Source organism: Argentina anserina, chromosome 1 (genome assembly GCF_933775445.1).
Source record: "Argentina anserina chromosome 1, drPotAnse1.1, whole genome shotgun sequence".
In the NCBI taxonomy this organism is placed as follows: domain Eukaryota; kingdom Viridiplantae; phylum Streptophyta; class Magnoliopsida; order Rosales; family Rosaceae; genus Argentina; species Argentina anserina.
The window spans coordinates 1,788,850-1,805,156 of record NC_065872.1 but is presented as its reverse complement, the minus strand read 5'-3'; the positions used below and the strand labels follow the sequence as shown (position 1 = coordinate 1,805,156).

Here is a 16,307-nt window from a genome sequence, read left to right as displayed (position 1 = left end):
CTACGTAAATCCAAACATACCCGCTGTAATCGATATCAAAGTGTTTGGCAACGAGGTGTTACAATAGGAGAAAACAAAAACAGAAGAACACACCTGTAGAGACATCAGACATGCATGTTTGCGTAAAGAGAGCGATAGGTTTTACGTCTGAACGATGATCCAAACTTACTGATACGTACATATTGGCAAATTCAAGAAACTAGCTATATATGACTAGAAAATTAAGTATAAAGAACTTTATATCCTAATTACTTGAATCGATGATAGTGAAACATGTGTAATTGAATAATTTTGTCCGTGATTAGGTAACGTGTTTCACGAGAGTTAACAAAGAAGTTCATATGGTTTCCGAGCTATCGATGGAATTGAATAGACAATGACAAGAATGATCGAGTTCTCCGGCTCGCTGATCCTAGCAATAATTCGGCATTATCTCATACTTGGTTTAATATATGATATATGGTTCTATAAATGGAATTAATCTGCGTTTTATGTTATCCTAGATCTTAAAGATCAGTAATATGTCGCTACCAATTAAGAAGGCAACAACCTCTGGAATCTTCATACTTCTTGTATACTTGCATCAGTTGCATGCATAGGACTTCCGAATGTAGATAATGAAAGATTGAATCCAACTAATATACACTGATCAGTTGATCATCATCTGTAGGACGTGGTACAAATCGATCAATTTCGTTAATTATTATGTAAAAGAGTTATATATCATTTCATAACCAGACCAATTTTTATGAGAATGAGAGGCATGTAGAGATTTATTCCATTAAATCAAATTGTCGTGGACAATCATGCTATGGATCAGCTAATTTATTCGTCGTCTCATGTGAGGCCATGGAGGTGTGTCGTCTGCATCTAGCTCAATTTTTAAAGTTCTCAATCCATTTGATAAAGTTGATTAATTTCGTCAACTTTGATATAACAATTTATTCGGTTCTTAATATATCTCAAGTTATTTTCTCAGGACTGGATAACATATATGTTGTTATTATTAATTTCTTCAATAGACGTACATCGAATGGTTGCTATTTAAAAGTCGTCCTGATGTACAAACTAAATAAAATTATCATCACTGAAACTATATAACTAAAAAGAGATCGACTCCCTCGCTTTATTGTTCTTACATTATTTCCTCATTTTTTTTACAAACAAAATTAATTAACGAGCTAAAACACGTACATGAACTCGTTTTGGAGTACTTTCGCACCATCAAGAAAAGATTATTGATCTCCTACGTAGTACGTACTACTTGAATCTTGCTCAATTTGTAAAAAACTCCTCATGCATGGTAAAAGATCAAGGCATAAGCAATACCAAATAGAAGCTAGAAACGTACACATAATAAAATACCTTACGTACATTTCACTCCGACGAACTCCGGCAATCCAACCTTGCTCTCTACAAGTTAATTATTGATACTGAAATGATTATTTGTCCACCATGTTTATATAATAAAGTCATCAATTTTAGGCATCCACACTGAGTCGTGTAACTTTCCACTTTAAATCTTTAATTTCGCAATTTGTAACTTTTGAAGCCACATATGCTCTTCTTTATATGTCGCTGTGGCGAATCTCTTTGACCATGGATGATGGATCGATCGAGAGTTATGCTAATAATAATATATGAGCAAAGTATAAACCCTAGCTAGCTATTCCAAATTAACATTCTCTAACACTGTTGCATGCGCTAATGTTCAACACGCACGTCTTGCATGTTTGTGATTTTTATATCGATCAATGTGTGTGAAAGAAACAATCTTTTCGTTCCTTTTCAAGTGAAGAAATTCATCGACAGAGTTATGAATCTGATAAGAAAGTTCATATGAAATCCATTGATTAAAGACGATCGAGTTGAAAATTGAAAACCATTGGAATTTGGACTTTGTTTTGTTCTTTTCTCCAATGACTAAAATTTCGGCGAGAACGGTAATATCGAGGATCCGAAAATTAAAAATTTTAATTTTAAAAAGTAATTAAGTAAATTGATGGAATTTATATAAAAACATGGAATTTTTTATTGAAACTTTGAGGAATGTTTATTTGATCAATTATCTATTATATGTCATGAGAAATTATTATATAATCGTCGAGCATTATTAAAAATTTACTTAATATATATATATATATATATATTTACCCAAATGAATGTTATGTCATCACGTTTTATTTACATATGACATTAAACATGAAAATACACGAATAATTTAGAACCACGTAAAAGATCTATGAGGTACGAAATTTTCACTATCTTCATCATGTCATTGATTAAAACCCTGAGTATATTGTGAAGAATAGTCATTAAATGATACCGTCCTTTTATAATTTTGCATATATTGACTTATATGTCAACCATAGGGGTCGTGGGTCATTGACTGTGAGTTGTGGTATTGGTAGTTCCCGTTCGGATCAAGCATTTCTCGACTTTGACCACAACCATAGCTTTGTGAAGATTGTGCATCAGATTGTGTTCATATGTTTTCACTTGATTGCATCTCATTAGAGAATAAATATGGTAGATATTGCATGTTGAATTCTCCCATAAGAGTAATGTCCATCATTACTTCCTCCTAGACCGAAGGGGTTCGATTCTCCTCAACAAATAGTTCGGTTTTATTTCAATTTTAGGTGAATGTTGAGACATGAAATGCAATATATAATAAAAAGAGCCATATATAACAATAAGTTGGTGTAGTAGAGTTGACTATAACTTTGTGCTTACAAAATAATGGATCAGATGCTCGATTCTTCTAACCATTGATTTTTATTTTATTTGAAGTTGACCTGACACGTGGCGATATTATGAAAATATCGAGAAATTTTAAAAGTTTCCGGATATATTGGGAAATATCGAGAAATTTCGAAATTTCAATCGAAAAATTCTTGGTATGTAACGGATATATCTATATGCCGAAAAATAAAAAATTTTACGAAAATATCGATAAAATTATAGATACTTTAATTCTTATTTTCTCTACCCACGACATACACGAGTACGTGAAAGATAGTTCTGGCAGGCAGAACTGCAGAAGCAATTAGATTTGAAAATCATGACTGTTGCTTCCATGTAGCTGTCGATCGATGATTTATGATTACATACCAAAAAAAGAGCACTGGGTTCCCAATCTTGACTAGCACAGAAATAAAGTGACCGATTGTCATGTTTGGTCTCAAGAAAAGGCGAATTGAGTTCGCCCCACCATTTTCATTGGAAATATGTTGAATTGATAAGATACTAGCTAGTTCCACTTTACTTCCATTATTAATAAAACCTTATACGCCTGATGTTTAATAAACCTTATACGCGCGCATGCATGCATGCATGCATAGGTAAAACCTCAGGCCATAAATATGCCAATCAATCGTCATCAACTGATGCAACATAGTAGCTTGTACAAGTATTTACAACGAAAGCTTTAGGTGTAACTTTCTTTGTAATTTACAAAAATAAAAGAAAAGCTAAAGCAAAGACGAAGACAAGGAAAACAAGCAGGCCGGGTTTGATCTTCATCGATCACATTATTCACGTAGTACTTCTTTGGCTTTTAAGAAGATTCATCGATCACTTCTTGCTTAGCTAGGCTTTGAGGAGAAAAACTTATTTCTGATCGAACGCAATCAATAGCTTAGTCGGCTTAGCCTAATTTCTGAGGGTCTGTTCGAAATTGTCCCGAAATGTTATATTACATCATCCATGACAGCATCAATGTAGAAGGTAGTTGTCTGTAGATCAATGTTGACAGAGGCGGAATAGGAATACTAAAATGTAAAATTTAATAATTAAGGGTGTTCAGATTCTCTTTCAGAATAGAAAGACTGAAAGATACACACAGAAGCCAGGGCAACGTTTTATTTTGTTTCGATAATTGAGTATCTACCTGGTCCCAATTTGATCTCATGGGGCCATGGTACGCTTTCAACGAAATACAAGGGGTCTTGCAATAGTTGTCTTTCCGTGAAATAGTCTCAATACTAGGCTAGTATCGCAGTTTTGCTTTGCATCGGTAGGCTCACGGGTTTAAACTTGACCAGTCTTTTCTGGACGAGTGCTTAAGGGTTTTTTTTGGAGGGCTAGCCTTAATTAGATTAGGTAACACACACTTACGCATATATCCCAGTAAAGTCGGACTAATCTATGCATCCCACAGGGTATGAAACCGAACACCCCATGCCAGATACACATGCCCGACAAAGGCCACCGCTGGCTGGCAAACCGAGCTCGTGCGAGGATTCGAACCCCAGACGTTGTGGTTAGCAAAGACAAGGTTTTCCACCTCACTACCTCTCGGTGGTTGAGTGCTTAAGGGTTTGCACATATCATTTCGATGCAATAATGATTTGAAAATTCGATTAAAATGTTTAGGAAAAATGGACTCATGTAGTCATGTTACCTCTACTATATGATTTCCCCAAGCATGCATAATCTTCCTTCCCCAGGTCTTAAAAGAACTTTCAGTATTATATCAAATTATTCAAATAGCATCAATCAGTAATTTATGATGAATATTATATCCTGATTAAGTAGAGTTAGAAATCTTTGCGTATGAATAGGTATGCAGGTTCGATCTGCATGCAGTTAGCATAGAAATATTAAGCTCCTAAAACTTTTGGTTTAGTACTTTAGCTAATTCCTTTACATGGGGGATGGGGCTATTTGAGTATATGTAAAGTCAATTAATCGTATAAATGGCAGTGGCAGATTCAGCCCAGAAAAAAAATGTGTAACATACAGAGAGCACCGAGCCACCAAACCCTTTATATCTACTTCTCTCTATCATTCACTCTTTCTTGTCGAATCTTTCTTCTTGTCCAAACAGATCGGCAAGGTGATCGGCAAAGAAGGCTGTTGCATTCAAAAGATTCGTGAAGACTTCAAAACCACCATTAAGATCACCGAGACGCCGACGCCTTCGTCGTGCCCATGAGTATATATCCCTCATTCCCTCTGTGTCATTCACTCTTGTGACTTGCTAAGTTGCTGGCTTGCTGCACTTGGTTGGCTGATCCCAATCATAAATCAGAGGAGGACTGGAGGACTGCATGCCACTACCAAGCACCGAGTAAGATTTCTGAATCCCGAGTTGTCCTCTGTCCCAATCATGAACTTCATATGCATGTTATGATTGTTATATTAATGTATTATGTATAGATTATGTTTCAATCTACATGTTGTGTAAGTATAATCTACATATGTTTTGTGAAGAAATTTTGCTCTATTTGGAAAGAGAATGTAAAGTCATATCAGTATCATTCAAATTCTGTAAATTCTATATTGGTGCTTGTTTCTCTGTTTTATGTGAGAGGGTGGATTGATATTGGTTGAATTGGGTTTTTGTCTAATGATTGTACTCTTCCGTGTAACTGCTACTGTTGTAGAGCTTAGTACTCAATCATTTGTGTAAATGTTTCCTCACTTTTGCATCTTATGTTGAAAAATGTTGCATTGTTGGATTTATGAAATTTGTAGTTTCCAAATGGGACCATAAGATGCAAAGTATTCAGAATTAGAACTTTAGGATGCCAATCTCCAAGGTTACTTGTGTATTTTAAGTGAAAATATATAGAGCATAATATACTTGTGTTTGATTAAGAGTCTTAGACCGATCCTTCACCATGTTTCAATCTAGATTAGCTTCTTCATATCAATTTTTGTTGAATAAATTATTCACCATGTTATATAAATTGGTCTAATTAGACAGGAAATGACTTGTGAGCTTGACATTATTTGGTTGTTGTATAGGTATCCAGGAATATTTAGGTTTAATTGATAGGAATGGTTTGCTTGACTACTTTTGGCTAGTGATTTAGTGAAGTTTAATCGACTAGAATCTATCATTGAAGTAGTGAAGACCTTGTTTATTATCATATGATTATATTGGATTATAAGAGAACTCAATTTCCAACTTGCATTTGTATTTCTGCAACATATTGGATTATATATAATTACTTCAAATATTGCATCGAACACTTGTTCAATGACTATGAGATTTATGATGTATTGTTCGAGCAAATGTTTTTATCTGCCTAAATTAACTCAAGTGACATTTCAATTCTGAATTGTGACTGATAAATGGTATAATATAATTAATCAATATATATATATATATATCTGACCTTAATTACAGGCGCTGTGCACTATGCATGACTGAAATTTAAAGGGCGCGCAGTGCCAGGTTTGTCTAGCTAGGTAGGAACCGAGTCAACCAACCGAGCATAATGAATATAGTTATAGCTAGCAGGATAGATTCAACTAGAATCAAATGAATTTCATCAATTAAGAGACGCTACCTACCATGTTAAAAGCATTGCGTAGATTCAGCCATTCAGGCCATACTAATTAGAGCTTGAAGTTAGTTAGATACTAAGCCCCCTCCCCCATAATAAGTTAGGCTTCAGAAGTCAGAAACACAGAAGTAAACCACTATGATGGCACGTACAGAAATGGGGAGGTAGCTATTTATGAAAATGATCATGATTGGTGTGTGCGTTGTTTCTCCAAGTCTGGAGGTAGATTTGGTTACACAAATCAATCCCAGGCCGGGGCTAAAGTGTTTAAAGAAGCAAGTGATTACGGTCGGCAAAATCACAATGATCATGCCGGCTACGACCACAGCTTCTCTATAACCCCTTCTGTACGTTTCCGCAATTAACACTACCAATTATACTGTCTGGTACGGTAAATTAGATTAGTGTTTAATTCTGCATCGTTAACTAAAAACATGGCTTAATTGCACTATAAGATGGTCATTGATGGAAAATTGGGTCGGTGGTTGAGTTGCGGGAAGTGAAATGGGATAGGACTAGAAAACTTGGAAGAAGCAAATCAAGCAATGAAGCAGCAGCTAAGACAAGATCCAGTCAGCTCATGGAGCCCCTCGTGGCATTGTATATCAATATGACCTAGAAATGGCAACCAACCGGAAGGAGTGATCGAATAGCCGATTGGGATTTGGGACCTAACTTGGGACCGTTCCAAACCTGCAGTAGAGGACATCAATGATTAAATGTCCCAGGTCCTTCCCACCACCTTAATAATTCATTCATTTTTGAGTCAAAGCCTTGCATAAAGATATGAGAAGCATTATTGAAGAGACGGGGGATTCTGGGTTACTATATTAGCCAATACTACTATTAGGTTGGAGCAGTGGCCGGATCCAGAATTGAATCATTGGGATGCTTGAATTTAACTATAAAAAAATAGTGAAGATTCTCGAAATTACAAAATAATTAGTAAAATTGAATAAAAATAGAGATATCTAGTTGGTGAAAGTAATGAGGTTTACTCTTCTAATGCATATATACAAATAACATAAATTAACCAATCAAATATTCATATAGTACATCGCAATTCGCAATTTAGATTCATTTACAAGAGCATTTTATTAGCGGTTCGAAAGATTAAGAACCAACCAATGAAAACTGAATTAAAGATCGTGACTGATCAATAAAGTTTTGGAAAGATAAGAAATGAAAATAATTCAAATTTGGACTTGTAGACTAAATTTTTTTTTTTTGAGAAGTGTAGATTGGACATTTCTTTGAAACCATGAAGAATTTTTTTTTCGAATGCTTCGGTTGGGACTCAAACTATGTCAATTTAGTCTAATTGACACCTATAACTATTGAAAAAGAATTTTCATATATATATTAGACAAAATGATGTATATAATCATAATCTAACACAATTAATACACAATTGAATAGATTAGCGACGTAATAACTAGTAACATAACTAGCATTTTAGAATAAGAGATATTTGATTGAAAACACGTTATTGAGGAAGATAAGAGTAAAGTATATAAGGAAAACAAATGAGTAGAGTTAGTATTTGGGGATGCTTTCACTAAGAACTCAAAATCAAAACATTTATAACATAATTTTTTTTTCTTGTCTTGACCAATGGGGATACTTGAGTCCCCCTAAAGAGGCCTAGATCCGCCCCTGGGTTGGAGTGTTGGACCCAATAAATTGACAAACGCGCCAAGCTACAGAATAATTTTTTTTCATTCCAACTTGGAGAGTCGTATCAGTTGTCTTTATCGGAATTCTTCATCAACGTCTTCAATTTCTGCATGTGGGATTGTGGTCTCAAAATTCTGGAGAGCGGACCACCCAAGTTGCATGGCAGCTCATGTGAAATACGTTTTGGTTAGCTTCATTAACCAACATGTAACCACTGGAACTGACCATCACCCTTAATTGGCTGATAGATAGCTTGGGTTCGTATCACTTCTTCGAATTCGATACATGCATATGGTATATAATCGTATCAATTTAGTCGATCGGGATCGATATGGTATAATCGTTCAATAGTTCAATTGTTTGATAATTAGAAAATAGAGAAATATCTTTTGGGATTTGGATAACATGAGGGAAAGTTATAAATTATGATGGAGCAACAACTACTTAATTGATATATAGACACAACGTTGAACGTTGGTCGAAAGAGAAAATCGCATGTGGAGTTAGTGACTTGCGGACTGCAGAGTGTAATAAGTAATCTGAAAAAGGTATAATTAGTTGAAAATTCTGTTAAGATTTCGAGGTTGTGATCCTAAACAAACAAGTAATAAGTTTAGCATGTTCGAGCTTTGATTAAACTAACAATTTGGTTTAGGGTTTCTTCTCATCATGAACAACTTGATTTGATCTTCTTCGATCTTCTTCCTCTCCCTTGTGAGGCACAACTTCATTCAGCGTGATATAGTTATAGAACGATGGGAAAACTCTTCCCTAACCCAATTATTTATCGGTTTTGCAGTAATATATACCAACTGATAGACTGATAGTTCACCATTCGGAACCCCCGATCCGGGAAAAAAGTTGACGAATGACATATAAAATCGGTTAAACAGTTACACAAACGAGTTGAGTAGCCTGAATATTAGGGATCAAAAAGGGATGCAACTACTCTTGATTAAGGCATAGAGCAATATGCATGCAATCTCATATAAGGGCTGCATTGAGTGCCTAAATAAGACTTAAGCGCCCAATTGCTACGCATGACACTAATGAGCTAGGAGGGTTGATGAACATGTCTACTGATCGATATCGGTGGCTTTGATCGAGTTGAGCCGTGATTTCGTGAAGGGAAGGTTACATTAGCTCTGTACTATACTTTTCTAGGAAAGGGTTCGAGAAATGGAAGGAGACCTGCTTAAGTTTCTTTTTGGGCCTCTTAACTTATCGTAAACGCAAAGATTACAAACATATGTGCCTCCTCTTCGCTATTGCAGGCCTATTTGGGCTACCCTCTGAATTGCTTGGATTTGAAGTTCCCACACACCCACCAATAAGCTTTGCACACGCAACTTTCTGATCAACTTCATACGGGCAAGTCTCGGCGGATGTCCCACTTTGCACTGAAGTTGAAAATGAAGCAGCGTTGGTCGGAGCTCCCCAAAGTTGGGTGGTTGAGACAATTGTGCCAATTACTCACTTAGCATCGTTCAAAATTGGCAAGTTCCCTAGCTACTACAACCTCGACAGTGAGAAGTTAGTTTGTATTATGTGCCAGATTAATTTTAGAGCTCCAAAACTTACTCCAAGAGATTGAAAGTTTGACCCCATGAGTGAACAAAAGAACCAACATGTTACAAGGTCGTTCTGTATTTTCAGGTTGGAAGTTTGAATAGGTTAGAATGATAAATATGAACGTGTACGGACTAGCCGAGACAAGCGGACGATTCAAATTAAGGACAGAGACGACATAGCGCATCTGGGGAATCTTCCTTCTTCTAAATCAACGATGCTACTGCTTTGTACCAATTTGAATCATACTTTGGCCTCTTTCTTCTAAACTTGGAGAGTTCAGTCGGAAGAATACGTCAAAAGACTGAGACCAAAATTTCGGGGAAGCTCCAATTTTCAGTGGTTCATTATCGTCGACGACAACTCATTCGTCATGCATCTGCATGGGATATATTCATTTCTTGCTCTCATGTTGGGGTTGAGGAATGAGGATGGTATCATCGACCCGGTTGAGGTACAGAATATGATGTTTGGAGGCTGTAGGTAGTCCTACGTACACTTAAACAATGATGGCATGCGACTTGCGTTGGAGAAACTTGTTGGATTATAATTCTGGTTATGAAACTAATTCCATTTGCGCATCTAACCAATAAGGAATTATCGAATGGTATATACTCGGATATATTGAGCCATTCATGAGTTATATACTCAAACGATTGGAAGACTAGCTTGTTCATAAAATAAATGAAAATATCAAAATTTGATCAACCAACACGCTTCACACAACAACATCACGTGATAAGTACCTTGACATACATAACAAGAATTCTAGATATTACAATTGGAGAGCCAAGAATAGATTTTATTGTGTACACGACATATATGTAAACGATGCAAGTCATTTATATCATTTTGACTATATGTTTGTATTAAAAAATCATCGATTTTAACCCTCCTCAATGGGTCATGTATATCCGAAGATGAAACTGTAAAAAAAGTTGAACAATAAAGGAGATGTAATTTCAGCGAGGCTATTATAGTTCATTTCAAGGACTGAAATATCCATAATTTCTTCGATATTTCCGCGAAAGTTTTCATTTTTTCGGCATATGGATATATTTGTTACATACCAAGCATTTTTCAATAGAAAATTTTGAAACTTCCCGATATTTCCCGATATATCCGGAAACTTTCGAAATTTTCCGATATTTAATTTTATAATATCGCCACGTGTCATGCCAAATTTAAATAAAATAAAAGATCACTTGTTAGAATAATCGAACCTCTAATCCATCCTTTCTCGATATTTCCCAATATATCCGGAAACTTTTAAAATTTCTCGATCTTTTCATAATATCGCCACGTGTCAGGTCAACTTCAAATAAAATAAAAATCAATGGTTAGAAGAATCGAACATCTGATCCATTCTTTTGTAAGCACAAAGTTATAGTCAACTCTACTACACCAACTTATTGTTATATATGGCTCTTTTTATTAGATATTGCATTTCATGTTTCAACGTTCACCTAAAATTGAAATAAAACCGAACTAGTTGTTCAGGGGAATCAAACCCCTTCGGTCTAGGAGGAAGCAATGATGGACCTTACTCTTATGTGGGAAATTCAACATGTCTTATCCACCATGTTTATTCTCTAATGAGATGCAATAAAGTGAAAACATATGAACACAATCTTCACAAAGCTATATTTATTGTCAAAGTCGATAAATGCTTGATTCGAACGGGAACTACTAGTACCACAACTAACAATCAATCACCCACGACCCATATGGTTGACATATAAGTTAGTATATGCGAAATTATAAAAGGACGGTATCATTTAATGACTATTCTTCAAAATATACTCAGAATTTTACTCAAGGACATGATGAAGATAGTGAAAATTTCGTACCTCATAGATCTTTTATAGTAATTTTGTACCTCAAGTAATTTCATGTTTAATATCATATGTAAATAAGACGTGATGAACTAGTCTCCATTTGAGTAAATATATATGTATATATTTTAAGTAGATTTTTAATAATGTTCGCCGATTATTTCATCCAAATTACTATAATTCACTAGAAACTAATAGTTATATAATAATAATTTATTACGATATATAGTAGATAATTAATTAAATAAATATTTCTAAAAAATTCATCTAAAATTTTCATGTTTTTACTTAAATTTCTATAAATTTACTTAATTTTTTTTTAAATTAAAATTTCAAATATTCGATAAACCCTAAAATTTTAGTCTATCTATCCATTCTCCCGCATCCAAAGACCGAATCTAAATGGAGACCGGCTAATCCGGTGGGAAAGAACACCCGAAACTCAAAAAACCCAACGTGGTCCCTACATACACGTGCCTTAAATTATTTATTGAACGAACACGTGTCGGTCCTTATCCATTTTCCCCCACTTCCCCTTTAAATTCGCAACCTGCAAACTGGCATCATTACTCCAACCTTAAGGCAACGTCTCTCTTCCTCTCTCTATTTTTCTCTCTAAAAATGGCCACCAATCTCATCCACTTCCGGCCCGCCATCGCCGTCCCGTGCGCCGCCGCCAACCGGAAGCCCGACCAGCCCCGCACCTCCAAGTGGTGGAGCCCCCTCTTCGGTTGGTCCGCCGATCCGGACTACATTGACTCCAATAAATCCCCCGAGCCGGCTGAGGAGAACAAGCCGCCGCCGCCGCCGCCGCGATCCCGGTTCGCGCCGGGCTGTTTCACGGAGGAGAAGGCCAAGCAGCTCCGGCTCAAGATGATCGAAACCGAGACCTTCCACGACGCCATGTACCACTCCTCCATCGCCACCAGACTCGCATCCGATTTTAAGAGCCGGTCCGATCTCTGAGCCGGCGTGAACAAACAGCGCCTGGATAATCGGATCGGAGTCATTCCGGAGCCCCAGATCATCTATTTTTAATTTTTTTTTTCCATAAAGTAGATTCAAGGGGTTGAAACTGTCAAGTTAAGAATGTTATGTATTTTGTGGTTCATTTTAATGTTGAATTAATTGCGTGATTAAGCAGATTAAGATTGTAATTATTGATTTGTATATACTATCAAGTCGTCTGAATTTGGTTCTGATGTCAATTGTTTTATCCGCCTGTCTGATCTATAACGATGACGATCAACAGATGGGACCTGATGGGTTTTATTAATCTCTATTCTCTAATCAGTGAATTAGTGAGTAGTGACCAATACCATCTTTAGGGTTTTAGTCGTATTTCATGGGTTTATCAGAAGTCTGAGATTTGATGTGGGGCTCAAAGTTCAAGTAACTCTAGTGGGATACATAATATTTGGATCATGGTTAAGATACTGAATCATAGAAGGAATCCGATGACGGAATATGCCTCTGCGAATCACAACTATCTAGTGCTCTTGTGGAATGCAAAAATGTCCGTGACTTCATGATAATGATATCTACGAGACTAGGACTACTAACACCAACTAGATTTTTTTTTTTTTTGAAAAATAGAAGAGCAAGTCACCTAGTAAAGATGACCCGATCCTATTGTTGTTATTCATATTACTGTGAGGCATCGAGAGGAGAAGCTCCTCCACCCCGAGCCACACTAGCATCACTAAAACAATCATCAAATAAAATATCTTGCAAAAAAATAGGAATCTCGGCAAACCGCATGTCCACTTCCCTACCTAACCTAGCAAAGTGCGCTAAGCGATGAGCTGCACTATTTGCTTCAAGAAACACATGTCGGACATCAATGTAAACAAATGAGGACATGAAGTTCCTTCAATCTTCAACAATCTTCCACCAACTCAGCTGATTGAGTAGTAAGAGCACTGACCAGGAGGGCATAATCACTTTCAAGCTACAGAGTCTTCCAAGTTCCAACCATGTTGGAGCGCAGCCTAGAGACCCATTCGGCAAGCAACTGCCTCCGCTTGCAATGCATATCCCAGATTCGTCAGTTTAACCGACCATGCTCCCATCACATCCCCTGCCTCATCCCTCACAATCATCCCCGCACCTCCGCTACCATCTTCCTTGTATGCCCCATCAATGTTCGACTTCAGTCGCCCTCGAGGAGGAGCCTCCCACTTAGTTGCCCGGCGTTGAGTCGGAATGTTCTAAAGTCAGGGACTATGAATCAGAGGCGAATTCCCTTAGAACATGAGTGTTTGTTTTAACATATTTTCGGTAGAACAAAGTCTTCTAAGGCATCCATATCTAGGATAGTTCGATTAGATAGCTGTCAAGTTTAAGAGTATGAACTGTAGAAACATTAACTAGGAGTGCGGCAAGGGGCCGTAAGTCCTCTATGGTATATCAACATTCAGAACAGGTACTCTACGGTATATCAACAATTCAAAACCAAGATCACGAAGAGCTAAACAGAACAGCCTCAATGTGTTTATTGTAATCAGTTAATCAATCTTGAAAACTTGTTGGGAGCCAGTGAAAAGGAAATGAAATGTACTGTTGATTATTTAAATAACTGGATACAATTTGGAAATCATGAGACCATATCAAAACTGTTTTAGTATACTCTGGGAGCTGTAGAAGCATTGAGCTGCAAAGAATCCACAAACTAATTCAAAGTTATTGAAGAGATCTGAGCTACCTCATATCTCAGACTATGCTCTGCAAATTTACTTGCTCTCAGCATCATAAAGATCCGTCCTGAACAAGTCTGTTAAGGATCAACAGCAGAATAGGAAGAAGTAAATAAAGCAAGAGATATAGAGTTGCAAAAACTAAATAACAGTGTTAGTCTGAAAGATCTTGAGTAGAGAAATTAATAAGGGCATAACTCTGATGCTGATCTTGAGTGAGAACTTTCTCTTAAATGGTTAAATGCCAAGGATTACTTCAGAACAACTGAACAACAGTTCTCTCTTGGAACCACATGAGCATACAGTGAAGAACTCTTACTGCAACATAAGTGGATGAAGCACTCTATTATCTATTTACTGAGCCTGACAGTAACCTATTCCACAATTTGAAATCTCAAATCCATTACCATATCACGAATATATATTTGAGCTTGTGATATGAAAACAATTAAAAAAAAAAACTCCAACCATCTTCTTCCTCTTATGAAATGCCATCGGTATATAACTAATAAGTAATGAACAATTCGAACACATAACAGAAAGAAGAAGAGAACTTCACGCAACTATACAAAGAGCAACGACTTATCTTCCCATTTTGCTCTCAACCATCCTAAACGGCCTATGCATGTCTACAGAGACTCTTAAAGATCTATCCTCCTTTTTCCTACAATTTACCACCAGAACATCATCATTGGCAAGACTGAAAGCAGATGAGCACATTGGACTTCAACTAATACAAAGATACATGCTTTATCACACTCTTTCACACTCAGACATCGTAAACCATCTGCTAAGATTCACATGCACTCTCTTAAAGATCTAAAACATATGCTGGTGTGCAGTGTGCCTTACCCTTAGTTGAGTTACACTACAGCCACTCATTGCAAATGCATCCCCTAATAGTCCACAATTTCTAATCGAAAAGCGAAAAAACAAACTCGTTATGGCATCAAAATACTAAAATCTACAAAGATTCAGTACGTAATTATATCGTTTTCAACTTATAGCATCCTCAACCATTCAAATGCAATAATCAATACTTGCGCATTCTTAATAAAGCACAGTTATTTCTCAGCAATTTAACATCATAACGGAATTCGATATCAGTAAAAGGATACACCAAATAAGTTCCATGAGCAAATGCTCCAATCAACACACCAAAAAACAAACGATCCCGTAAAACTGGCTGTTTCCTTAGTGTGAGTCGAACTGAACAAGAAACAACAAGCACCCACATGTTAAACACGAACAAGATCACAAACTGAATCCCGACATGTTAAACACGAACAAGATCACAAACTGAATCCCGAAAGCAAAAAAGGCAGAAGAATTGGGAAACTTACTGAGAGGAAGAACAGGGGCGTAGATGAGAGGAATCAAGAACTTAATTTGATCCGACTTGTTTCTCCTCCTTATTTGAACTGCCTCCCTATCATGCATGCAACAAATTCGTAATCGATTATTATTGATTTTTTGAATTGAAAAAGAAACAGGGTCGGGTTGTGAAGGACTCACTGATTAGCAGGATTAGAAGAGGAGGGCCAGGTGGCCATGGCTTGAGATCTGAAGAGAGGGTTGGTTCAGGTTCTTCGCTTCAATACCAGAATCGGGTCGTGTATGGTCTCTCTCTTCTCCCGGGTTTATGCGCCCACTGTTTTACTCTTTCTGTTATTTTTTCTTTAAATTTATTTTCTAATTGAAGTATTTCGTGACACCCTGGTCTTGTGCCCCACCTGCAACGTGATTTTTCTTGCTGTTGATCGTAGTGTGACTCCGACTCCTACTGCTATTGTTGTTAGACATTTGTTTCTCTACACCCATGGAAGAACAACAACTATCTACACACCATTTTTCCGGCTTAATTAAATTTATCGACTATCTTTTTTGATCACTCTCATGTATACCAACTTAAATGAAAATTATGTGTCATAGATTTATTATGGTATAACCATGGTTATATATATAATAACACATAATAGAAATAAATTAATTATTAATTTATGAAATTTAAGAGTTAACTATGATATAAATATAATAAATAAAAAAGACACGTAACTTTCATCTAAATGAGTGTGCATAGTCAAAAAAAGTGGTGGGTAAATTTACTTCTCCTTCCCAGCAGGGATGGATCCAGAATCCCAAATTGTCTAGGCTAATTTATACAAGTACACTAATTTTTTTTTTTAGAATCGTAATTCATTAAGCTGCAATTTCTACAAATATACAATAAT

The 16,307-nt window shown here is 36.4% G+C and overlaps 2 protein-coding genes across 2 annotated transcripts; one reads left to right on the top strand and one right to left on the bottom strand.

The window, feature by feature from the left end:
• Positions 1 to 11,965: 11,965 nt before the first annotated feature.
• Positions 11,966 to 12,523, top strand: LOC126796320 (uncharacterized). The gene has a single exon (XM_050523120.1). It carries the CDS (start codon positions 12,002 to 12,004, stop codon positions 12,344 to 12,346), a length of 345 nt encoding a protein of 114 aa, XP_050379077.1. The 5' UTR covers positions 11,966 to 12,001; the 3' UTR covers positions 12,347 to 12,523.
• A 1,328-nt stretch (positions 12,524 to 13,851) lies between these two features.
• On the bottom strand, positions 13,852 to 15,744 carry LOC126794401 (uncharacterized). The gene is made up of 4 exons (XM_050521116.1): positions 15,592 to 15,744; positions 15,420 to 15,505; positions 15,195 to 15,285; positions 13,852 to 14,143 (listed from the first exon to the last, which is right to left on the bottom strand). The coding sequence occupies exons 1-4, from the start codon at positions 15,627 to 15,629 to the stop codon at positions 14,113 to 14,115; spliced, it is 246 nt and encodes an 81-aa protein (XP_050377073.1). The 5' UTR covers positions 15,630 to 15,744; the 3' UTR covers positions 13,852 to 14,112.
• Positions 15,745 to 16,307: the final 563 nt, after the last annotated feature.